The sequence below is a fragment of the Armigeres subalbatus genome, chromosome 2 (genome assembly GCF_024139115.2).
Source record: "Armigeres subalbatus isolate Guangzhou_Male chromosome 2, GZ_Asu_2, whole genome shotgun sequence".
Lineage (NCBI taxonomy): Eukaryota > Metazoa > Arthropoda > Insecta > Diptera > Culicidae > Armigeres > Armigeres subalbatus.
In genome coordinates this window covers 93,399,347-93,425,346 of record NC_085140.1, presented here as the reverse complement: position 1 = coordinate 93,425,346, position 26,000 = coordinate 93,399,347, and the positions used below count along the sequence as shown (strand labels likewise).

The window sequence follows — 26,000 nt, the reverse complement described above, 5'->3', positions numbered from 1 at the left end:
CAGAGTACGTTGATGAAAAGCTTTGGAAACGCCGCGTTCTTCTATGGTGAATTTAATTAATTGAACATTTCTACGGATGTTCCGAATCTTAGAAAGGAACTCCGGTGGCCACTCAAGTACATTGAAATGGGTCACGACAATCATTTGGTACTGAGAGTACGATAATAAAAAGCTTTATAAAAATCGTATTCTTCTAAGAGTTTCATGAATTGACAACCTTTACGGACGTTCCGGATCTTCTGGAGGACCTCCGGTGTCCCCCTCCCCCAGGTACATCAAAATGGGCCACCGCAATTATTTATTACTCAGCGTTTGGAAATGAGAAGCTTTGGAAAAACCGCGCTCTTTTATGAGTTTCATTAATCGACCACTTTTACGGAGGTTCCAAATTTTCGGGAGGACCTCCGGTGGCCACTCATATCACAACGGGTCACCACAATCATTTGTTACTCAAAGTACGATAATAAAAAGCTTTATAAAAACATTACTCCACTAAGAAGAGTTTCATGAATTGACCACTTTTACAGACGTTCCGGATCTTTGGGAGGGACACCGAACCGTGGAATAACCAGCAATTGTGTGATCCATGGAAATAGACAATGGCTACATTCTATTAGGATTATTGCTACGAAAGTTTGTGGGCATTTTCATAATAACAAAATAACATTTGGTTCCAGAAGATTGAAAACCGGTTCCAAAATGAACTTTTGGGAGCGAATTCAACTTGGCGTCATTTTTGACCCGCCAAAGCACAATATGTCACTTTTTTGTTGTGACATTTCTTGAGGTCACTGAAAGCTGGTTATTACCCAACAAATTTCGTCTCTAAAAGTTAGGAAAGTCAGAGAGTTCCAAAACCTTAAGTTATTTGGTTACAAAACTGCATCGTTTTTAAATCATCTCTGGGTCCAAATAGACCCCAATGCACTAGGAAGGTTTAAGGGGTGTACCGGAGGGCAAAAACCTGTTGGGAATACTATTACCTACTGTTACCATTTGTTCATTTATTTCATCACGAACAGGGTATCAACTAGATCTAATTCACCCTAACTAGGCCATATTACATCGCAAAATATTATCTTGTTCGTATCTCCTCAAAAGTAGCTTATTATTATACACTAGCTCTTTTAAAGTTTACCATCTCCTACTGTACTGTTGTTGTTATGTCTGTACGTACATTGCTGATTTGACGGCGCATAAATAATTTATAATAATTCCATTGTCAACAAATGCCAGCGTCAGTGCCGATTCAAAAATCACAGACCACTTCTCGCTGTAATTGATTAACCTTTGACAAAACTTCGCCCTCTAAAATGTATTTGCCAAACAGAAAAACTTTTCAAACAAAGCACGGCTGAAAATGAAATACCCCCCCACATTGTTTGGTGTCGGGAAAAACTTTTCCCCCCACCCATTGGGCACTCCCCGTGGAACGAATCATCCAGTCAAGGACGATGTGGATCGTAAAAGTTGCCCGATTCCAAAAAACCGCTTCGATAAACGTTTTATTACGGACGGAGCAGAGCGCACAGCTTCCAGAACGCAACCTAGGAATCGAACCAAACCGAAACTTTTCGAGGAGTAGGGGAAGAGGCCCCAAAACGCCCCCCCGATGCAAAACGCCTTTTGTGCTTTCCCTTATATTTACCGTCATTAAGATGTCCGTAACAAAACTAGATCTAAAATTATGTAGGATAGGCGAAGAAAGTTTCAAAAAAGTGCATGGGAAGGTCGGAAAAACTGGAAATTTCCACATTTTGAAGAAACATCTAACATTTTGGCGAGGCAAAACGCCCTAGTGGCAATAACCTACAAAGTACTTGCGTCTCCACGGACTATCCATACTAGAATGCTGATTCGCCAACGCGTGGTACTTTGTTCCCTAGGAGCTGCCAGCTAAAAGGCGTTTTGCCTCATGAGTTTTCCGGCAACAGAATATCACCACTTTTTTGAAATGTGAATATTATCAATATGATTGAGATTTTTGACAATTTTTGAATGGCATCAACTAGCTATCTTGTTTAACTGATGCATAATGTAAAAATACCCATGAATAGCGTTACAAATAAGACAATAGAGCAGTGTTTGCTTAGCTAGGACATATTGCCCCCCCTTCCCCTACTGATGTCCCCATCCTCCTGTTGTGTCGGTGTTTCTATTTTACACGCCAAAGGTAAAATCTGCCATACAGAGCAAAAAAATATATTTTTGCACCCGGAAAATGTTTTAAGGAGCATACACTTGAAGTTCAGCTTAAAATTACAAAGAAATATCGTGCTTTAGTAATGACGTAGAATTATGTTGAAATAAAATAAATGATAAATTTAATGAAGCTTTAAGCTTGGTACATTTCGTCCCTGTCGTCTGTTTGAAGTGTTCTTAATCAGAAGTATCCGAGCTCCACCCAAGCCCTTCTCGGAGACGTTACCTCGTTAGTCTTTTCAGCAAAAAGTCCCACCGGGCGTCATCGTGTGGGCCGCTATCAAAGCAATCATAAACTTTTGCGCGCTGCGATCGATAGATTTTTATCCTCGTCACAATTTCAAAGACCTCGTACCTACCTAACAACGATGATGGGCGCTGGACGAGATTGAAATGAATCGTGAAACGGTCAGTGTTTAAGGTTTACGGGAAATGACGATGAGATTTCTGCGACACCTAAATAATGCTTCAATGGGTCGGTTTTTTACCGCCTCCGCCGTTCGAGAGCGACACTTTGGATGATTGTAAACTGGAGAAAAGTACAAATCCCTCTAAATTTGCGCACAAGTAGACGAAGTGAGGCCGAGTGGGCTTTGGGCTACATTAATTGTACGCCTATTTGGGGGTTTATCAGTTGATGGACGTTTAGGCTTCGCTTTAATATTCGACAAACAGGCCATAACACAAGCGTGCAATGGTTTGGAGGTAGCTTACGAGGTCGTTTATTTGAAATATGGTTCGTTCTGTGGTGGGTAATTTCACGGTGTTTTAGGAACGATTCAGTTGTTATCCGTAATGGTTTGCTTCATTTGGATGGAATTAACAATAACATATTGTACCTAATAACAATATCATATGATAAAGGTACTCAAGGACTTGGTACAATATTTTTAATTGAAAATTCTAATTAGTTGTGGTGCTTTCTTAATAAAAAGATACGCTAAAGAATAAACTCAAACTCTGATGAAGATGATTATTTATTAGATTGAAAATTGTTTCAACCTTACTGAGTATAGCTTATATGAACCGTTTGTTTGAGAAACTGCATATGTGACATTTTTGGCCAAAATGAGATTTTTTTATAAAGTACGTATTCTGGAAAAAAAAATGAAATTTTTGTATGAAAAATGATTGGTTTGTTTAAGAAATAGCACATTGAAGAACAATTGGTCGGGGTTCAGCGAAATCGCACCAAGCGCATTTGATTTTTGATATTTGGTTCGTAGAACCGAAAGTAATTCATATCAATTCAATGTGATCAATTGGATCTGCACGAAATTTTGTGCAAAAATATGGACAATTTTTCATTTTGCGCTTGGCGCGATTTGGCTGAACCCCGACCAATTATGGAGTACGATTTGCAGTTATCAAACTGGAAGTGCCCCAGGATGTTGAATGTTGTCAAAAACTATTGATCAGTATCGAAGAAATCGAATGATTCCATGTCAATTTGCTCAAAGCAGATTAGATTTTGCATTCAGCGACAGAGCAGCAGAAAGGAGGACAGACAAGCGAGCCAGGGACTCGCCTGGCATTAAGCGCCATAAACAGAACGCAAAAAGAAGAGCGCAAATTAAGAGAACGGGCTCACGAAAGCTGCAAACATGGGCGAACGGCGTAAGAAGAAAGCAAGGACGAAACGAGCCAGTCGGCCACCGAAGGAGGGAAGCCATCCCGACCAAGACAACCAGCGGTCGGACGGTCCCTGGCAAACGGTAGTGAGGAAACCGAAGGTGAAAGCGAAAAACACGCGCCCGGTGAGAGCCAGGGTGAACCACTACTCATTAAAACAGAGAAAAACGCTACGCCGACGTGCTCAAGGCGATGCGCAGCGCCGAGAAACTGGCGGACCTTGGTAAAGAGGTTCGCAGCATAAGACGGACGAGAGTGGGCGAGATGACCCTTGTCTTAAGAAAGGGCTCACAGGTGAACGGTACCTCATATGGAGCGCTAGCCCAGGAAGTCCTATGCAAGAGTGTAGAAGTGAAGGCTCTACACGAGGAAGTGACTTTCCACTGTAAGCAGCTGGACGAGGTCACGGAGGTGGAGGGTCGACGACAGCTAAACCCATAGTGACCATCTGGCTATCCGGTACAGGATAAGCAGCGAGCCAAAGAGAGGAAGCCGGGGAGCCACTCCTCCTACAATCAAAGCGTGGATCGCTCACTTCGACAGTAGAAACTTCAGTGAAGCTTTGCGCCTGGAGGAAAACACGGAAAGTTTGAGCGGGGATGAACTGGCTGCGGTTCTGTCACGAGCGTGCCTGGTGGAGCGAGCATATTGCAACCCTTCGAGCAGCCTGCCTCCGGGCTAGAAGAAAAACGCAAAGGACACGCTCGGCGGAAAAGTTATGGAGGAACGCATCGAGCAATTTAAGGCAGCGAGACTGGCTCTAAACAAGGCCATCAAAGAAAGCAAAAAAGCCTGCTTCAACAGATTGTGCCAGAGCGCCGGTGATGGCCAAAACAAGAGGACCACTGGCACCTCCCGAGCGATGTCCAACGAGGCTGAAGACGATAATCGAAGCACTATTCCCGCACCACGGCTCAACCCATTGGCCGCCAGCAGCTAGGGTAGGAGCAAATGACGAAGCAGTGGCGAGGGTGACAATAGAGGAGCTAATGACGGTGGCAAAGTCTCTCGACCCGAGTAAAGCTCGGGATCTCGAACATGCGTTTGAAGGCAGCCATAATAACTAATCCGGATATGTTCGAGATAGCCATGCAGAGGTGGCTGGACGAGCGGATATTCCCGGATATATGGAAAAGACAGCGTTTGGTCTTGTTACCGAAACCTGGTAAGCCACCAGGAGACCCCTCAGCGTACAGACCAATCTGTCTAGTAGACACGGTAGGGAAGCTACTGGAGAAGTTGATCCTGAACCAGTACTGGAAAAGGTCGTGATCGTCATAAGACAGAGAGAAAAGCGCCTTTTTCTATTTCAAGCGACCAAATGAAAGAATCGTGAGTACTTTGATCAATTTCACATGAAAGGCAGCCATGAAAGAATGTAGTGCTTTATTTTAAAATTAATATTTCTAAATTATTTCAATGTTTACATGCGAAGAATAGTGACTAGTCGATTAATTAATCATGTTCCTTTAATTTACCAAGTTGAAAATGGTAATAAACACAAAAATAAAGCAGATATTGCACACTTTCATGCCCTGTCAAGGGACAAAGATTTATTGAGATTTTTGTAGCATGCCATTCATCCTTCGCGTTTCTATAGATATTGAAAGGGACAGATATGTAAACATGGCGTGACATCTCTAATTGAAAATGAGAAATTCCAGTACTGTCCTGAACAGGCTGCCATCGTACGTGGAGGATTATCGAGCGAGCAATTCGGCTTTCGGAGAGAAAGGTCTACTCTGGGTGCCATTAAGGTCACTCCTGACAGAATCCAAGTTTCAAAGTGCTCGCGTTTTGGGGGCACATCACTCGATACGGAAGCAATGCACAACTGCCATTTTTATTTTTTCACGCATGCTGCGACGCACCAAAGCTGAATCAACAAAAATGACAGTTGTCTGCCGCCTCCGTATCGAGAGGTGTGCCCCCGAAAACGCGAGCACTTTGAAACTTGGATTCTGTCAGGAGTGACCTTAAATCGGTGGTAGACACTGCAAAGGTCGCCATCGAATGCAAGCGGCGTGATATACGTTACTACGCAGTTATACCACTCGATGTGCGGAATGCATTCAATAGTGCGTGCTGGATGGAGATCGCGAACTCGTTGCTTCGGCTGGGAGTACCGGTAGGGCTGTAGAAGATTCTGGGAAGTCACGTCGACTTTGAAAGTCACGTCGACTACGCCTGCAAGCGCGCGTTGACGGCGATAGCGGAACTATCGAGGATGATGACGAACAGCAGGGTGTGCTTCAGCAAGCGCAGGTTGCTGGCAAGCGTGGTAAGCATATGCGGTATTTCGAAAAATTTCGTTTCAGGTGGTTCGAAACGAAATTCCGCGGAATTTCGCGGAATTTGAGCATGGCGAAATCTGATTTCTTGATTTCGTTTCGTTTCGTAAAATCACAAAAATTTCGCTAGAAAAAACTAGCTTCTAACGAAATTTAACGGAATTCCGCGGAATTTTGAAACAAATTTAAACTTAAACAATACTTTATATTATCGAAAATTTTGGCTGCGCCGCTGAACAAAATCCTAAAGTTGTTTTCAAAACTTTATGTTATACATTTTTTATCTATTAATGCTACTACATAACCCCATTCTTAGTCGACAAATATGCATGTAGTTTTCTTCTATAAAACGTCGTCAGTGTTTCCATGATTAAAATTTAAATTTCGTGATATTTCGCAATTTCGTGATATCGCAATAATATTATTTAATTGGTGAGCTGTGCATATTTGCTGTTTCTCGGCCAATCATGATTAGCAACTACGATGTGTACAGTTAATCAAGCTGATAAGCTTTTCTTTGACTATTTGCACAATATGTAAGGAACATTGCAGATTTGCGGGCATTTCTAGTTCTTCGCACAGAATTTGCAAAAAATCCAGAACGGGTTGAAAGATCATTAAAATTGCTGAATGTTCTTTACTTATGATTGCTTTCAGCTTATAATGGCCATAACAGCTGATCTCATATGCCAAGGACACACATAAAATAGCTCAGTTTGTCGAGCTGATTGTATATAAGACTACCAGTCTTTTTTTCTTCCTATAAAATAGAGGTGGAATCTGCTCAATAGACATCCTGGGTTGTCCAGGAAGTGCGGAGTTGGGGACCATCTCCAACAGCAAACGAAGGAAGCAGGACTGCATCCCCGACCTGCTAAACCGTTTCCATTGCCGCTCACCGCCCACGTGTCCAACATTTCAGCCTCGTCGGCTGCCCTTGAGGCTGTGAAAGTGCATTAGGAAGAATCTCAAGCCACTGTCTACGCATCCAACGCTCCAGATCACTGGCAGCATCCCCATGGAGCCAAGAGAGCTTTGACATACCGCCCACGTGTAAACATTTCAGCCTCGTCGGCTGCCTACCCCTTGAGGCCGTGAAAGTGTATCATAGAGAATTTCAAGCCCCCCCCCCTGTCTACGTGTTCAACGCTGCAGATCACTGGCGGCATCCCCGTGAAGCCGAGAAAAATCTTCGACAAATCGCCTATGTGTTCAACGCTGCAGATCGCTGGCTGCGTTCCCCAAGAGGACTGGAAAAAAATCTCGAACTAACCCTCAAGCTTCCGCCCACGACGTGTCCAACGCTACGACCGTGTCGGCTGCCTACCTCGCGGAGCCGGAAATACAACACAACGAGTCATCGAGCCCTCCCTCCCACGTGTCCAAGACTACAGCCTCGTCGGCAACCTATCCAGAGGGCCTGGAGAAGCATAGTCGCTTCAAACTACCAACCACTGTCAGCCAGGTCAGCAATCCACTAGCGGAGCCGGGAAGGAGCTCCTTCAAACCCCGTTGCAGGTACCGTTGAGTACCCAGGTATGTCAAAACACCTGAGCATGACAATGTCGACCAAATTTGTAAGGCCGCAACCCTTCCTTTGCTCCCACTAATCCAAAACCCAGGCAGGAATATCAAATGAAAAATAAAATATAATTAAAAATGTATCTTTAAACCTTCGGTTCTTTCAAACGCTATCCCTATGTGCATGCAATTGCGTCGAACTCTCGTTGTATTGTCCACTTCTCTTCGCTATTCCGTCGTATATCCCTTGAGCAAGTGAAGTTAAGCCTGAGAACCCCAACGGTGAGCTAGTTTGGGACGTGTGGACGTCCACTACATAGACGGCGGACGTCACTGGCAGTTACACTACGTATACGCTTGGCAGATGTGGATACATAATAGAATATCTAAATAAGAAAATAAATCTAAGCATTCATTTTCTAATTTTGACTAAGTCTATACTGTAAAACCACGCTAACAAGACAATATGAAGTATGCTTCAGCATAATTACATAATTCTTAAGTGAACTAAGGTTTTAAACGAAATTTGAATCCATATATGAAAAATCCCACAATTTCTTTGTTTTCATATTAAGTATATAAAACTGATATGAAATTGAACTGATATAAAATTGATCAGATACGGGAACATACGCTCCACGATGAATTCCTTTGAAAGTGGCACAAATGCTGGGGTATTGCAATATCGCCAATGGTATATTCTGCGAGAATGTGGCGATTTATCACAGATTGCCTCTTCTGTTATTATAACTCTTTTGGTCGCAAAACAGTTATTCGACTTCGAAAAAGTGATATCAGAATTGCGTACATAATGTAAAACCAATTTAAAAAAATTCCGCGGAAGAAAAATTTAAATTTCGTTTCGTTTCGAAAAATTTCGAATTAAATGAATTTTGATTTCGTATCGTATCGAAGTCTCGAAAGAAATCTATATTTCGTTTCGTTTCGATCCGAATCAACACAGACATTTTAAATTTCGTTTCGTTTCGTTTCGTTAGGAAAAGAGTGTTATCGCATACCCTTAAAGCGTGGCGGTTTCAATACTACGATACGGAGGTCTAGCCTGGGGATCGACGTTGAGTGTAAAAAGCTGGAGAATACTCATAGGCTAATGTCACTGAGAGTCATCAGCGCATATCGCACGGTATCTCGTGAAGCGGCATGTGTACTCGCGGGCATGATGCGATAACGCTCGAAGGAATATCAATGCAGCAACGGTAGCCAAATGGCAGAGGGAGTGGGGCAACTCGGCTAAGGGAAGGTGGACCCATCGCCTAGTCCCAAGTGTGTCGGCATGGATACCAGACCTCATGGAGAGCTAAACTTTGGCTTGACCCAGTTCTTAACAGGCCACGGATACTTCAAGTGGTACCTACACAGGTTCGGACACGCGGCTTCTCCCGCCTGGCCGCAATGCCCAGACGTGACAGAAACGGCTGAACACATGCCCCGGTTCGAAACGGAGAGGCGTGCGATGTTGGAAGCATGTGGAACGGCCACTACCACCGATAACATCGTCAGAAAAATGTGCCAGAGCCCAGAACAGTGGAGAGCGGCGTCCAGGATAGTCGACATCATACAACGAAGTTGGCGAATAGAGCAGCAGCAGGCCTAGCCTAGGATAGCGGACTATGAGTACTCCGCCGCGGAAGTCGTGAATATATATGTCGATAATGATTTGTTTATCGGCTTTATCGGTCAGTTCTACTCAAAGTATGAGGGAGTAGATAATCAAAAAATAATTGAAAATCATCAGACTGAAAACCGTTCGCTAGGGCGCGCACAAGTATGAAACGACGAAACCTTTCACCCTCTATCGTTTCGTCTTTGTACGCGCCCTAGCAAACGGCTTTCAATCTAATGATCTTCAATAATTTTTCGATTATCTACTTCCTCATACTTTGAGTAGAACTGACCGATAAAGTCAAATCATTCATCACAATCACGGTCGTATAATTTGTTTCAATTATGTCGATAATGAATGGGAACGCCAGCTACCGCGCGTAGCCTCGGAACGTAACGAAATGGCCGGTTTCGGAGGAGCTCCCGCTTTCGGAGAACTTCTCGTCGGAGTAGGCTAGATCCGCCGTCGGGGACTGTCCGATTCGTTCGCGATCGCTACCAAGGCTTAACGAATAAGGTGAGATCTGAATGGCTCAAGGCAATCGAAACTCGGTTATCGGAGTAGGCTAGGCCCACTGCCGGGACCAGCTGAGTAGATCGTGGCGCGCGAATGCACCGGCTTCGGGTCGTCGGGGAACCACTGAACCGGAAACTATCTCCACCCGGAATCTTTGGTCTGACCTCGACACTCGTCCGGTCTCCCGTTGAAGAGAGAATGTGCGTAGGACTTGAGCGGAATATGAACATGCTGACCAGGTGAAAGTGTAGTGTTGGTACACAGTTAAAAATTCTGAAAATTACACGTTATGGAAATATTTGAACCGATATTTTTGTGTTCAATTGCCTATATTTTACATCAAACTTTTTCTTGTACGCAATATTGAATACAAGCTCCATAGTAATGAGGACCTGTAATTTTAAAAAGTGAGGGAAAAATGAATCGAATCGAATGGAGCCTTTTTGTTACATCATATATGCTGTAACATTTTTATACTGTGTAGTGTAACAGCCTTCCACGGATGCGGGTCGTCGGTATCGGGGGAGCTTCCACCGCCGGAGGATAGATCCACCGCCGGGGACTATCTGAGTAGCTTGCGAGTACGTTGAGAGCTAAATGGCTCTAAAAATAAAAAGAAAAATAGATGTGGTGCTGAATGGCACAAGGAAAAAATAAAGGGCTCAAGGGCTCAACGCTTTTGTGTGCTTGCTGGCAACAACAAGGGAGCCAAAGGGCTCAGACGTAGAACAAAACATCGAAAAGCGACACTGTGAAAGGTGTCGTTTTGGGAGGAGTACTTTCAGTACTGCGTTCCCCCACAGAAGTAATACTGTAAGGTAGTCCCAGGGGTAACATGGCATTAGAAGAGAGGGTAACTCAAGTAACCTTCTGTTACTTGAGTGGGTTTAGTGGGTCTGGCCTTCTACCTACCACGTCAACCCCACTCCCTGAGTGATAATTTCAGGTGTCTGTACTGTATGCAGATTTGGCTTCATCTCTCTATAAAAAAACACACACACACATCACCTCAATTCGTCGAACTGACTGGTATATAACACTAACACGTCGATTGGTATAAAACACTATGGGTTTTCTATAAAAAGTTTGGTTTTGGAGCGAACATATAGCCTTCACTCGTACTAGTGTACGAGAAAGACAGAAAGTATTTTGGCCATAACTTCTAAGTGTATACTACTTCTGCCTTTCTCGCATTTAGTCAAGACATTAATCTTACATGGCACTATTAATACAGTTCGTTGAACCATTAAGTAACTACCCGACCAGTAGATAGTAACAGGTTTATATCAGAACTTGTTATTCTGTTACAGCAGTTTCTTTTATAACAGCGAGTGTTATAAAACATGTACTATGTGCATGTACCATTAGTAGTTAAAATAACAAAAATTGTAACAAAATCTCTTCCAGTTTTAACAAAAACATTAATCAATATGTTATTAATTGAATAATAATATTACTCGATGTGTTACGTAAATAGTTCTGAAAATAGCTTATATTATAACAAATTATGTTATGTTATTGAAAAGATTATGAATATCAATAATGTTGGCAATTAACTTTGTCCAGCTGGTTCAACTTTGAATATAGATTCAAGTTATACTGAAGGCGGCACATTCGTTATTTTCACTTCCTATCTACTGAAAATGTAGGCATTTTGTTTCGCTAAAAATAAACATATGTTATAATCATGTTATGACGATCATGAAATTTTCTTTCCTCCATCTTTGACAGAGAATTAATAACAAAATTATTGCAAGTATTGTTATTTGTAACACATATTGATGTAATTGTGATAACATTTGGTAATGACTAACTGATCGGGGAATGACTCATTATACTTTTTAATTATTATCATTTTGAGGTACGTGAACCGAAGTTTGCGTTATAACTCAAAGTTTGAAGATGTGGTTTTAGTCTTGAGGGCCGTTCACAAACTACATAACGGTGTACGGGGATGGAGGGGTCAGACCAAGCGCCACGGTTCATACAAATAAATTAAACCATCCATTCAAAAATTGTTAAGAGAGGGATGGGGGTTGGGTTAGAGGGTCCGAAATTGCCCAAATATGCTGTACGTTATTTGTGAACGGCTCTTTATTCAACTGATCTACCAAGCATTCGACGTCATGAACCGTGTGACTTGTGTTGTGATTCGACAATGCGGGCCACCCGATTTAGTGTAATTTTGAAATTATTTATCTTATCACCTCAAGCGGTAGTAGCTACCTAAGCGATGGAAAATTTTGTAAATTTTATTGTTGTGCAACGAAAATTACAAAATCACTAAATGAAGAGCATATTTTAGTAGATAATGATCAATTGTTCTCATTTATGGCCTAACATGTAGTATCCTTTTCTCAAAGTTCTCCGTTGATTCACAAGTCTGCAATCTTAATCCCTAATTATGTTGATGATTTAGCTGTTCAGTTGTTTTGGATATTTGAGATTGATTCCTATTAAAATTCTGGTCTACAGTAGTCTTTCTAGCAAAGGGGTAGGATTGCCAATCCGGAGATGGCGAGTTTGATTCTCGGTCCGGTCTAGGATGTTTTCAGGTTGGAAACATTCTCGACACCCTGGGCATAGTGTATCCATTGTACTTGCCAAACAAGATACATAATCATGCCATGGTGGGCATAGAAAAGCTTTCAATTATTAACTGAGGAAATGCTAATAGAATACCAAGTTGAAAAACTGGCCAAGTTTCAGCTGGAATGTATAGCCATTGAAGAAGAAGAAGAAGAAGTAGAAGTCCTATTTAAATTAGAAACTAAGGTCCAGTGTAAAGCTAATATTTCTGTTAAGGAGAATAAGATTTTAAGTTTGGTCGCAATAGTAATATTTCGAATTTATTGAACATCAAATATTAGATTAGCTATCGCAGCTAGCTACAATGACACAAACTTATCTATTTTTTCCCGTTTCCTCGTTTGTATTGTTCCGACGATAATCCCAATGTCGCAGATCCCAATCACGCTGCAGTCCAATCGCTTGAAAGGAATAATCTCCCTTGTATGTTGTAAGCGTGGATGAAGTAATCGGCATGAAAAATGCGGGGCATTAACCATCGTAAATATCCAAATGAAATTTTTATTACTCAGTTTTGGCTTATCAGCATTGATTTATGGGAAGCACAGTTTAATTCTTAACTAGAATCAATTTCGTGAAGCTCCGATAAGACTATTTAAAGATAAATCTTTGAGATATGAAATGAGATACATGTGTTATCTGAATTTGTCACCGGTAATTCACCATGAGCACAATTATCTATCCTAGTCCACGGAATAAAAGCAAGCACAACCAATTAGAATTATCCAGTCTCAACATACAGTTCACCACTTCACTAGTTGGCAACAAATAAGGGAAAAAATGGACAACCGTTTGTTTCTTGCATCGTTTGCAGCTGTCGTCGTTTTCGCTGAACTGGCCTTGATCCAAGCCCAGCGAGACTGCACGGCCCCACCGCCACCAGCCGTAAGTTCATGTTCCGTACCCTGTGTGTGTAATCCGTTGTAAGTAACCATTGTAAAATTTTGCATAACCCCACCAGAGCCCGAAAATATGCTGCCCCTGGATGGACGGCAGCACCACCTACAACGATACGATCTACGTCGAATGTTGGAATCGATTGTCGCACTACCCGCTGGTTCCGATTCCGGGCGGTGGGCTGGCCGGCGGTCCAGCCGGGTGTGCCTCCGACTGTCTGTTCAACTATTTGGAGCTGTTCGACCGCAGCGATTCCAGCGGCACAAAGTTGATTGATTTCTACGCCCTGAACGAGCACGTCAGAGAGATCTCCGAACCGGGCCGCTACCCGTTGATGTACCTGGCGCTGCGTTATTGTGTGGCGGAGGCCAACCAGCGAGCGACCATTTTTAGCGAAATTCAACAACAGAGCCCACCGGTCGTTCCCGGGCTGGACAATTGTAATCCCATTTCGGGCTTCACCATGTCCTGTTTGCATTCGTACGCCATCAGGGTGGGTGTATTTTTGGATGTAATTTAATTTGATGCCACGAGATGTGGTTTTCTGATGTCAAACGCGATGTTCGCTTGTAAAAGCGGATGAGCAGCTGTGCCTAATTAATGAGGAATTTTACATCCACAGTTCTGTCCGGATTGGACCCCCAACGAGGAGGAGGGCTGCGATGAGCTGTTGGACTTTTACAACCAGTGTCCGTTGAATCCATATTAGTGTACGGTGTCATGGATGGAATAAACGGTTTTGATTGACATTTAGGTTACATAGTTGCTGTTTTAATTTGAAAATTTTGTAACGCTAATAAAATTCAAAGAAGAATTTAAGCTTAGTGTTATCTTTTTCAGACTTTATTATATTATCTTATGACACAACTCTTCTGAACATAAAGTTAATAGTTTGAATAGATTTGTTTTTCTGATCTAAAAGTGGGCATCTGTGGTATGTTTGCTCCAACACGTAATCGACTTTACGAAGTATTCTACTATGCTATTTTGGTAGTAAGCATGAAATTGATGAAATCTTGTCACTGTAAGGGTGAGATATATTGAATACTAGCAGACCCGACGAACTTCGTTTCGCCTAAAATTGATTAATTCTCAAATTAGTTCTCGAGTCATGCAGAAATTGCAGTTCCATTTGTATGGGAGCCCCCCTTTTCAAAGGAGGGAGGGGTCTCGAACCATCTTAAGAACCTTCCCTGGCCCCAAAAACCTCTGCATACAAATTTTCACGCCGATCGGTTCAGTAGTTTCCGAGGCTATAAGCTTCATTTTTATAGATTGGATGATTCACACCCAGTGTACATTAATGACACATTTGCATCTATCTTCCGTATAATGGATCTATGGATCTAATGGATCGCCATAAGTCGGCCTCTTTCTTCATTGGGCAACCTATGAGAAAAACATGCTCAGTTCCATTCGGAATGTAGGGACATTGAAGAAGAAGAAATAGACGTGATACCAGATTCCATGTCGCTACATTTAGCTCAAACAGCATAAATATGCGGGAATTCCGAAACGGTGGCCTGCCAATAATAGAAACAAACCCACCAAAGCCATCAGTTTCTCGATCTGATTTACCACAAACCTCTATGTGACTGTTTGCCTGTAGCTGGCTGACGACTGCCTGTAAGTGACTCTACGGTTTGCCACCGACTACGGTCTGAAGCTTTGAATATTTTATGCCGCCACTGAAAGTCAACAGATTTCTACCTTCTATACAAACCACATAACGCAATACTGTCTGGTTGTTGAAGATGGTATGGTGGTGCGTTCAATTTTATTTGCCCCCGATCCATTTACTCGACGCCTATTCGTTGGAATCCAATAATACAAATTGTCTTATCTTGTCAATATCAGTAAATGTATGATGTTATTTGAGCTAACGTTGTACTTTTCATTTGAAATAGTAAACATCTTATACTTTTGTCACAAAGCATTCACATTTCTCAACATACATTTTGTTTAAAAAGTTGTTCATTTTTGTGATCGTTGAAATAATAAAAATTTCTTCAAGACTACTGAAATCATGAAGACAAATTGTAACGATTCTGTCAAACGGCATTCGAAGAAATGAATTAACACCATGGAAGTTGGCCACGGAGAATTATCTCCCACCACAAGACGCTGTTTTGCCCACGTCGATGATGGCTGCGTCTTGTGCGGCACATAAGAGGGTTTCCTGTGCGGTTACAATCCATTTTGTTTTGGTTAGGATGTTGTACCGCTTGCGGCCCCTAATCTTCTTATACGTTGAAGGAAAGCATCTTCGTTAGCCGTGCTCGGAAAGAGTTCTGTAATTAAAAGCTCAGTGCCGGGTCGGAGGACACGATGTAGGGTATCTGATTCAATATTAATAACACGTTTCTGCGTTAATCGCGAGCAAATAAAAACAGTTCTTGCAAAAACAAAAAGCAAAAAAATTTCCGCTACAATACAGTTTTGATTTTGAGCGTTTTACTGGAAAACGAATGACTATTTTTTCCCTTGAACAAAGGCCACATCCAATGGTCGAAACGTCGGGCAGAGTAAAACCGAAGACCACATTATCAAGAAGACTGGCAACACAGCCTGAAATCGGGCGACACTGTTAGCAGCGCTGTCGGTGAGCCGAGGTGGTACTATGTATGTTTGTGTGAGTGAATTGACACTGTAACCTCAGTTACACGATCAATCAAAATACATTAAAAACACATTTAAATTATGCTAAAAAAAAAACTCTCGAGAAGTACACTGAGATTTAACGTATTTCAATTTTATGAGATCAGCATAACTATAAGCCGAATAATATTCGGAATTTTGTCTTGAGCTGACGATTAAAGTGCCGCACTCTATATCAATTTCCGTACGGACCTGTTAATTTCCTTCACATTTCGACTGAAGACTGGTTTCATGATTTGATTTGAAACAATTTATCCTCTAGATTTTTCTTAACTTTTATCATTACCTTGCCTAAAAACCCAAAAGTTCGAAAAGGTTCTGCCATCCTAGATAGTAGAAAATGAACTCTTCACTCAGAGACTGAGTGGAATTGTATTGCCGTATCTTTTTATCTCTCGAAAATCTCACTAATTTTTCGTAAAAAGTGGAACTACTCAAATTTTGATTAGTTTCACTTTTTACGAAAAAATGAGAAAAATTTCCGTCAGAAAAAAAGACGTCAATTTCACTTCATCTTTGAGTAATTTGCAACGGGCGTGTACAGAAATAGTACCAAATAGTTTTTTTTTGAAAATTCCTAACTTTGAGAAAACCCGCGTTAGATGTTTTTCGCCATACAAATTTCCGGCGGTTTACTCATGCTGGCTGTTTGCACATATACATTAGCGCCTGGCCGCTGCGAGTAGGAAACCAGTTATTGTTAATAATTGAACCGGTGCCAGCGAAAGTGGTACATAAACCATTTTTGTCAATTTTGAGTTTTTTTTACACCAACGGCTTCTATTTGCAAAGATCTAGTAAGGGAATAACGAAAAAGTGATTTTTGGCAACTAAATCTGGAGATATGCACATTTTATTTTCTGGTATATATCACAATGGCCATTTCGTTGCCAGAAATAGTGGTACATGTACAGTTCCACCCACTAAAATCAGCTTATTTAAAAGAAAATTCGGCAACATGACTGTTTTCACAACAGATTTTAATCCTTTTTTGAATTTCAAGATAGTTTACTGCCGTTTAGAAAGATTTCAAAAATGTACATGTACCACTTTTACTGTCAACGTTTTTCGGTTTCTGTTTCCTTTTGTTCCCATTAATAGTGGTACATGTGCAATTTGCTCCAATAAACTTGAAATTTGCAATAAACCTCGCTTATTTTTCATTACTATCTTTAGGCACATCAGTCGTAACATGTTGGTACAGTTTAATTGCAAAAAATTGCAAATATGAATTTATTATTCAATGTTTTTGGGAAAATGCGTCTCCTGAATAATTTACTCAATGTAACATGTACCACTTTCGCTGGCACCGGTTCAATTCATTGAGAAAATTCAGATGATAGATAACAAAAATAGATGTAAATATATAGAAAAAAACGGCAAATTTTGAGAATGTTAATTCACTAGCCGTGATTATGCTACCTTGGAGCAAGCCAGAATTTTGACAGATTAATAATTTTCCGATGCAAATAAAACTCATTTTTATCGCTTTTCAGTTTTTGATGTTTCTACCGTTGCAATAGGTTCAAATTCGTTTTTAAATTACAACACTTTATTTTGTAGTCAAACGTATACTACTTGATACTTGATGGGCTACAGCTCTTCGATGAACCTACGCCGAATGGAGTATCCTTCTCCACTGGACTCGATCCTGGGCCAATCGCTTCCAGTCGCCCTGAACATTGAGCGCCCTCAGGACCTCTTCAACTGCAAAAAGCCATCGTGTACGCGGCCTTCCACGAAGCCTGCGGCCTCTTCCGGGTTCTCTACTAAATATTATCTTCGCTTGACGTTCTTCCGGCATACGAACCACGTGACCAGCCCACCGTAGTCTGCCGTGTTGTATAAGCTTAATAATATCCAGCCCTTTATACACCTGGTACAATTCGTGATTCATGCGGCGCCGCCAAATACCGTTCTCCTATGTCTGAAACTTGATTATGCATATGTACAACATGTGATAGATTTAGTTCGGAAAAGGTATTGGAGGGTAACCGCCCCTTCGGTGGGGTTTGATCCCACGACCCCAGTTCGCATGACAGGTGCTTTCCCTACTAAGCTACGAAGGACCTCCGTCGTCCACCGCAGCTTAGCGGATCGTCCACCGCAGCTGTAGGAGCCGGACAATACTAAATACTCATCCTACTTGGTTGACATTGTGTACAAAAAAATACATTTGAGAGAGTTAGCTCTGAAAATGTATTGCGAGAGATCGGCTGGTACCTGGTGCTGGGAATTTGGTTTCATCAGTACCCGCTAAGCTGCGGTGGACGACGGAGGTCCTTCGTAGCTTAGTAGGGAAAGCACCTGTCATGCGAACTGGGGTCGTGGGATCAAACCCCACCGAAGGGGCGGTTACCCTCCAATACCTTTTCCGAACTAAATCTATCACATGTTGTACATATGCATAATCAAGTTTCAGACATAGTAATTAATTTCCACTCCGGGTGGCTTAATACCCGGCATATAGGCAATTAACTTTGAATGTACTGATCTCGAGTGGCGATCTCTCTTCGCTTGTGTGGTCGTGTTGGGATCTGACGACCAAACTGGCACAACCTCACACAACCCTACTTCATTGAGCGCCGTTGCTGATGAAGCAAGTGTGTAGGAGCCGGACAATACTAAATACTCATCCTACTTGGTTGACATTGTGTACAAAAATACATTTGAGAGAGTTAGCTCTGAAAATGTATTGCGAGAGATCGGCTGGTACCTGGTGCTGGGAATTTGGTTTCATCAGTACCCGCTAAGCTGCGGTGGACGACGGAGGTCCTTCGTAGCTTAGTAGGGAAAGCACCTGTCATGCGAACTGGGGTCGTGGGATCAAACCCCACCGAAGGGGCGGTTAACCCCCACTACCTTCTCCGAACTCAATCTACCCCATGTTGTACATATGCATAATCAAGTTTCAGACATATAGTAATTAATTTCCACCCCGGGTCGCTTAATACCCGGCATATAGGCAATTAACTTTGAATGTACCGTTCTCCTGTTTACCGCCGAGTATTGTCCGCAGCACCTTACGCTCAAACACTCCGAGAGCTCTCCGATCAGCCTCCTTTAACGTCCATGTCTCATGGCCGTATAAAGCCACCGGAAGAATCAGAGTAGTATACAGCGCGAGTTTTGTTTTCGTTTGCAGACTACGGGACTTAAGCTGGTTACGAAGTCCGTAATAAGCCCTATTTGCAGCTGTAATACGCCTTTTCACCTCGCGGGTAACATCATTATCGCACGTCACTAATGTTCCAAGATACACACATTCTTCTACCACTTCAAATTTTTCACCATCCAGCACTATTTCGCTACCACCACCACTAATGAACCCACGTTGATTGCCAGCGACCATGTACTTCGTTTTGCTGGTATTGATCGTGAGTCCAATCCTCGCTGTCTCCCTCTTAAAAGGCGCAAAAGCCTCTTCCACGGCACGGCGATCAATTCCGATAATATCGATATCGTCCGCAAATCCCAGGAGCATATGCGATCTTGTGATAATGGTACCGCTTCTTTGCACACCAGCTCTCCTAATCGCTCCCTCGAGCGCTATATTGAACAGTAGGTTCGAGAGTGCATCACCCTGCTTTAATCCATCTAAGGTAACAAATGACGTCGATATTAGAGTTTCCATTTCCCGGCCATTTTCGTTGTCCCGGGATTCGGGATGAACTTGTTCATATATCCCGGGAAATCCCGGGATCCCGGGATTTTTCGATGTTTCCTTAGAAAACTTATTTTTTGATTTAAAAACGATTTTATTCAATGTTCAGGGGTAAAGTTCATATTTTAGTTAGGCCAGATAACGCAGAGTTCAAATTAGAACTCAATTTAATTCTAATTTGAATCGATTCTTTCGAAAAAGAGAGAGAATTGCCGAGAATTAGACAAATTGAGTGCAGCCTGTTGACCAGAGTTGATTTTGATCGAAGCGATTCACTCTAGAATCAATGCCTGACACTCTAGGGAATCAAGAACAGTGAGGTGTTCTGTTTAGTGATATTTTACAATGCCGCATAGGTGTTCTGATAAGAACTACCCAGACAGATGTACATCAATATATGTACGCTTCTACCGCCGACGCATGATGACCTTTTTTGTCAATCCTTCTTATCGGATAAGCAATGATAAGCAGCTGGAGTCGGAATCCCTCGGCAACATGTTGGGATCCAAGCTCTAAAACAATATGATGCAGCGACCTGCATTACTGCATTCTAGGCATAGAGTACCTGCACCGAGTGAAAATACTCTCTAAGACATTAAAAATATTCTCAGATTATTTACTAATGATTGGAAAATTCGGTAATATTATCGAATTCCAATTAAAGCCACGATTTAAACGCGATTCTGAAATTTGAAGGTGATGCAATGCTTGAAATAGGTTTTGTAAAACCAACTTGAGAATATTTGTGCTTTTAGTTGTGGTGTACGTTACAGGTAACTCGATAAATCAACAAGTACTCTTATAACGATAACGTTAAATCAACGCTCATTTTATCGTTACCGAAACATCATCGTACAACTATTATCGTTATCGAAGTTGGCGTTAAATGTGAAACGACGAAAATTTATCTTTTAACAACCCTGGAACAGATTATGATCCAGAAAGCTTTCGGATCTTAAACATAATGCCGATGGATTATCTACAGAAACGTAATCGCAGTCCGGGATCCATGGATCGGGCGCATAAGTCTCGTGGCATCGTGGGATCATGCATTGGCTGCGAAAGTCATGGGTAGCGCCGTACATAAATTAGTGAGAGGTTCGAACTTTCGGTAGCTTGCTAGTTGGTCAGTAGGAGTCCAAGCGAAGCTTTGGTCAGGAGCTGGTCAGCAGCAAGAACCAAAAAAATTAGGCAGAGCATCGGGGTCGGACCATTTGTACTGCGCATGTGCTGGAAAGTTTGTTGTACGAACGTCGATTGGAAGGACATGAATTGGATCAAGAATTGTTCTGGAGGCAAGAAGCTCAGGAAAACTGCATCAATGTTGGGCGGCGTGAGGAGATTAGCAAGGCGAATATCAGCTAGTGTACACAACCTCACTGTAGACGGGAGATGAGTAGGAAGCAGGCGCCAAATAGATCTAGCTGATCTTGTACTGTAGATGCTTGTCGTTTAATTAAAAGAAAGCTGTAGCTGCTGGAAAAAGTATCAGTCAGTGGCTCTCCATTGAGTGGTATAGGGGAATCTAATATTTTTTGTAAAGGTTTTCTATTAACTATCTCCGATATTTTCATGTCTGCTCATCTCTTACTAATTTAATAATAAGATGATATCAATTGTGCATCACGAAGAACCTTGGTTCCGTATACATACCTGAGCCTACCAAATAAACGAACTTGGAAAAAAATCATGTCTGATGAGATGTATAAAAATATGATATGAGTTTATCACCTTAGTTGGGTTTCGCTTTCAAAACAAATAACTTTTGTAAGAAAAATTACACTGTTTGCGAAACAAAATGAAACAATATTTTTTATCCCGGGATTTTCGGGATTTGAAAAATAATATCCCGGGAATCGGGAAATCCTGAATTTTCCTAAATCCCGGATTTTTGTCCAGGAAGTCCTGGATGGAAACTCTAGTCGATATTTCATCCGCAACCCTTACACTTGATTTCGATCCGTCCAACGTTATACGAATCAGCCGTATCAGTTTCGCCGGAAAACCATGTTCAAGCATAATTTGCCATAATTCATTCCGTTTCACTGAATCGTACGCCGCCTTGAAATCAATAAACAGATGATGTGTCTGCAAGTTGTACTCCCGGAATTTATCAAGGATTTGTCTCAGGGTAAACATTTGATCCGTCGTTGATCGGCCCTCACGAAAACCTGCTTGGTATTCGCCGACGAAGGACTCTTCAAGCGGTCTCAATATGTTGAACAGAATACGGGACATAATTTTGTACGCTGAATTAAGGACGGTTATTCCTCGGTAATTGGCGCACTCCAGTCTGTGCCCTTTCTTAAAGAGAGGGCAAATGAGGCCGTCCAACCAGCTAGCAGGCATTTCCTCGTCTTCCCATATTTTCGACATAATATGGTGCAGAACTTCGTAAAGCTGCTCACTGTCATGTTTGAGAAGTTCAGCCGGGAGCTGGTCCTTCCCCGCAGCCTTATTGTTTTTCAGCTCTTTGACAGCTTTTTTAACCTCATCTAGTCTAGTCTATGTGTACTTTAGTCATTACCTAACTTGTCTAGAGAAGAACACTTGTTTTATATTAGTTTTACTCATCGTTACATCAATTGTTTCACAATGGGCATTATAACATGTCAGCATTCTATTTATTGGGCCATTTCTGCCATAGTTTGTTCTTTTATTATTGATATAAAATAGACTTCTATTTCTAAGTGGACGGATAGGGGCGTAAACATTAATATTTGCCAAAATTTCACTACTATCCACTCTTTGTGCGATAATATCGTTCATGAAAGCTATCATTGAGAATTCCCTGCGTTTTTTGAGTTCTTCTAGGTTAATTAATAAACACCGTGATTCATAAGGAGGCAATGGTAGAGACGTCCACCCTAGTTTTCGGAGCGCAGTGTAGGTGATTCCACAGCTTGTCCATCGTCGCTAATATGTATTCTGTTCTCTGATGCACCGTCACTTCCTCCATTCAATAAAGTCTCGAAGTGTTGCTTCCACCTGGCAGCCACTTCAGTTTTATCTGTCAGCAAATTCCCTTGTTGGTCGTTGCACATGACGGGAGATGGCGCTGTCTTTCTCCGCACGCCATTGACAGACTCATAAAACCTCTGCATATCGTTCTGCTCCATTTTTTCCTGCGCCTCACTAATCACTTGTTCTTCGTACTCTTTTTTCTTCCTGCGGTGAGTTCGTTTTTCGACTGCTCTTGCTTCCTTGTACCGATCTCTTTTCGATCGGGTACCTGACACCAACATCCGGCTTCTGGCAACGTTCTTCTCGTCTGTCACTCTCTGGCACTCCACATCGAACCAACCCGTCCTGGGTCGCCTCTGTGCAGTGCCTACCACTTCTCGTGCTGTTGTGCTCACCGCTCCATGGATCGACTCCCATAGATCGTTGATGTTGTCGCTAACGTTGATTGCACTTATCCGTTCGTCGAGCTTCTGGCGGTACTCAGCCGATACTCCTTCCGCCGACAATCGCTGGATATTGTAACGCATCGTTCGCTGTGATCTTTCGTTCGATACAGTTGACAACCGTGATCGAATTTTACTGACAACGAGGTAGTGATCAGAGTCAATGTTCGGACCTCTGAATGTCCGCACATCGATAACATCCGAGAAATGGCGCCCATCCACCAGAACATGGTCTATCTGGTTGCAAGTTTTACCATTTGGGTGTCTCCAGGTGTGTTTTCGGATGCTCTTTCGTGCAAAGTAGGTGCTACTGATGGCCATCCCTCTGGCAGCAGCAAAATTTACTAGCCATAGGCCGTTGTCATTGGTAGCGGAGTGAAGGCTCTCCCTACCGATTATGGGACGGAAAAAGTCCTCTCTACCGACCTGAGCGTTAGCGTCTCCGATAACAATTTTCACGTCATGCTTTGGGCACTCTCCATAGGCTTTATCAAGACATTCATAAAACGTGTCCTTCACGTCGTCGGATTTATCGTTTGTCGGTGCGTAAACGTTGATTAGGCTGTAATTGAAGAATTTGCCCCGTATCCTCAACACACAGATTCGTTCGCTAATGGGTTTCCACCGCATCACTCGCTTCATCTGCTTGCCCATCACTACGAAACCAACTCCATGCTCTGCTTTTTCACCGCCGCTGTGATAGATCTTCTTCTTCTTCTTATTGGCATTACATCCCCACACTGGGACAGAGCCGCCTCGCAGCTTAGTGTTCATTAAGCACTTCCACAGTTATTAACTGCGAGGTTTCTAAGCCAAGTTACCATTTTTGCATTCGTATATCATGAGGCTAACACGATGATACTTGTATGCCCAGGGAAGTCGAGACAATTTCCAATCCGAAAATTGCCTAGACCGGCACCGGGAATCGAACCCAGCCACCCTCAGCATGGTCTTGCTTTGTAGCCACGCGTCTTACCGCACGGCTAAGGAGGGCCCACGCTGTGATAGATGTTATACTTGAATGCAGTATTGGTCGTGGGGTCCACGGCTCGGAATTCACGTTCTCCGGATCTAGGCCATCGGACTTCTTGAATAGCAGCCACGTTCACTCCAACATTCTGCAGTTCACGAGCCAGAAGGCTCACTCGTCCAGGTTCATTTAGGGTCCTGACATTCCAGGTACCGAGTTTCCAATCATAGTCCTTATTTCGTTGCCGGGTCGGTTGCCAAAAATAACGTTCTCTTTTTTTTTCTATCTCCATTTTTCGTGGTATATGAGAGGCTTCAGTAAGCTACCTTACCGGGGTCGCGTTACCTACATCGCGATGATGGGGCTGCCACCTTAGGTATAGCTGACGCGATACAGCATTTCGTTAATCAGCCGCTGGGTACCAGGCAGACGCTGTTTGAGCCGCACCTCCTGGTGAACAGACGCTCGAGGCGTACCTTCTCACTCTAGCTGATGTCAGAAGGACAGCAGTGCCCAGGCTGCACTACCAGCTAAGTACACAACCCTTAGCTGGCGGTCTTTTGTCATCGGACGACCCGTGGAAGCGTGAGATAGGGACTTGTGGGGACCAGAGCTCTGTTGGGCGCTCCTTCCTTGATGTCAACCCACCATTTTGCAGCCCACAAAGTAGACAAACGTATAAGAACACAAAAATGACCCCAAAGAAATAAGTTAAAAGCATATAAAACTAAGTAAACAGCCTCAATTTTAAACTTACACTCTGACTCTCTCTCTCTTGATTGGTGTTAAGTACTAAGGAACTGCCCATGCGAGATTTTCATACAAATAATAATTTTGAATTAGTTCCTTGCGTTTTTTTCTAAATTGCAACGAAAAACTCTTTTTGTTTCAAACTCATTTTCACGAGGAATTTTTTTGCCTGTACAAAACTGAGCTGATTTGTGATTCCGTGTGGTTTGTTTTGTGAATTGACAGCTATATTCCATTGCAAATAATGAAGGTGCGGGGTTCATCGACGTTTGCTTGTGTTGGTAGATCTTCAGCAAAATAAACATAAAAGAGAAATTTTGTAACCCGGCGAACCAAGCGGCGAGAGTTCGTGGTGCCGGTTGACTTATAGCCAGAAGCTAGGCAATTAACTGAAGGGCATAATCGTGGATGGCCAATGTAAATTGATTGGTACTGGCGATTTGCGAAAATAGTTAGTTAGTATACACGCTTCATGACAAATTTTTTGGCATATTGCGATCCCAAGTATTGTATCTGTATTCGCGATGTCGACACAATTTAGAGTAGAATTCTACTTTTCCCTACTGTGGAAAATATTTCTTCTAAAAGTTATTTGTTGACAGTTAACTAACACTAGCAGACATCGACTTCCTCCGCACCTTTATTAGATCCCATTTACTTTTGTCAGCTAAGATCACTACCACACAGATAACAAGCTACCACTTCAACTCAGAAGAGGCTCTGTCGGCAATGAAGTTGACCGCTTGTATGGAAAAATGCCAGAGCTGCCAGTCTTCTTGATAAAGTGGTCTTCGGTAAAACGCTTCCAGTCGTCTTCAATACCAGACGCATTAGTCAGTTTTATGATAATTATGAAACGGTTATATATGAGAGTGATGATGGGAAAAGGAGATAGGACACATTATAGGAGAATCGTTTGAAATCTTGGTTGGGTAAAATGATTGATGGTATTTTTATAATTAAGAGCATGAATTTTGAAGCAACATCGGAACCGGCTTATTACTACGGGGTTTATATATCCACCAATAAAAGAACTACATGGACGAGATGAGCCAGCCTCTCGGGTTGAAAATTTTACCAATAAAAATAAAAATAAAGAACTAAATTTCATTTAATTTTAAATCAAATATTAGAAACAGAGTTTTGATTTTCTTTGCTGTAATTTAAGTCTTTCGTTACTCATGAAAAAGTATTCTTGATTCGGTATGCCAGTCTGTAAAAATAACTAACATAAAGAATAGAACTTTTCACAGTATGAAATAGTACTTTTTCCAACAAG

General features: G+C 42.2%; 2 protein-coding genes across 2 annotated transcripts in view; one reads left to right on the top strand and one right to left on the bottom strand.

Moving 5' to 3' along the window:
* LOC134210055 (uncharacterized) overlaps nt 1-26,000 on the bottom strand; it is a 923,126-nt gene that overhangs the window by 820,991 nt on the left and 76,135 nt on the right. The window lies entirely within an intron of this gene.
* LOC134215104 (uncharacterized) lies at nt 13,139-13,981 on the top strand. Its single transcript, XM_062694355.1, has 3 exons — nt 13,139-13,260; nt 13,337-13,765; nt 13,895-13,981. The coding sequence occupies exons 1-3, from the start codon at nt 13,156-13,158 to the stop codon at nt 13,979-13,981; spliced, it is 621 nt and encodes a 206-aa protein (XP_062550339.1). The 5' UTR covers nt 13,139-13,155.

What these genes read in the sequence shown, in the direction of transcription:
- LOC134215104 (XM_062694355.1), top strand. Translation starts at nt 13,156, where the DNA reads ATGGACAACCGTTTGTTTCTTGCATCGTTTGCAGCTGTCGTCGTTTTC. An exon ending in CGGCCCCACCGCCACCAGCC is followed by an intron (nt 13,261 to 13,336) that starts GTAAGTTCATGT and finishes TAACCCCACCAG; the next exon opens with AGCCCGAAAATATGCTGCCC. An exon ending in TGCATTCGTACGCCATCAGG is followed by an intron (nt 13,766 to 13,894) that starts GTGGGTGTATTT and finishes TTACATCCACAG; the next exon opens with TTCTGTCCGGATTGGACCCC.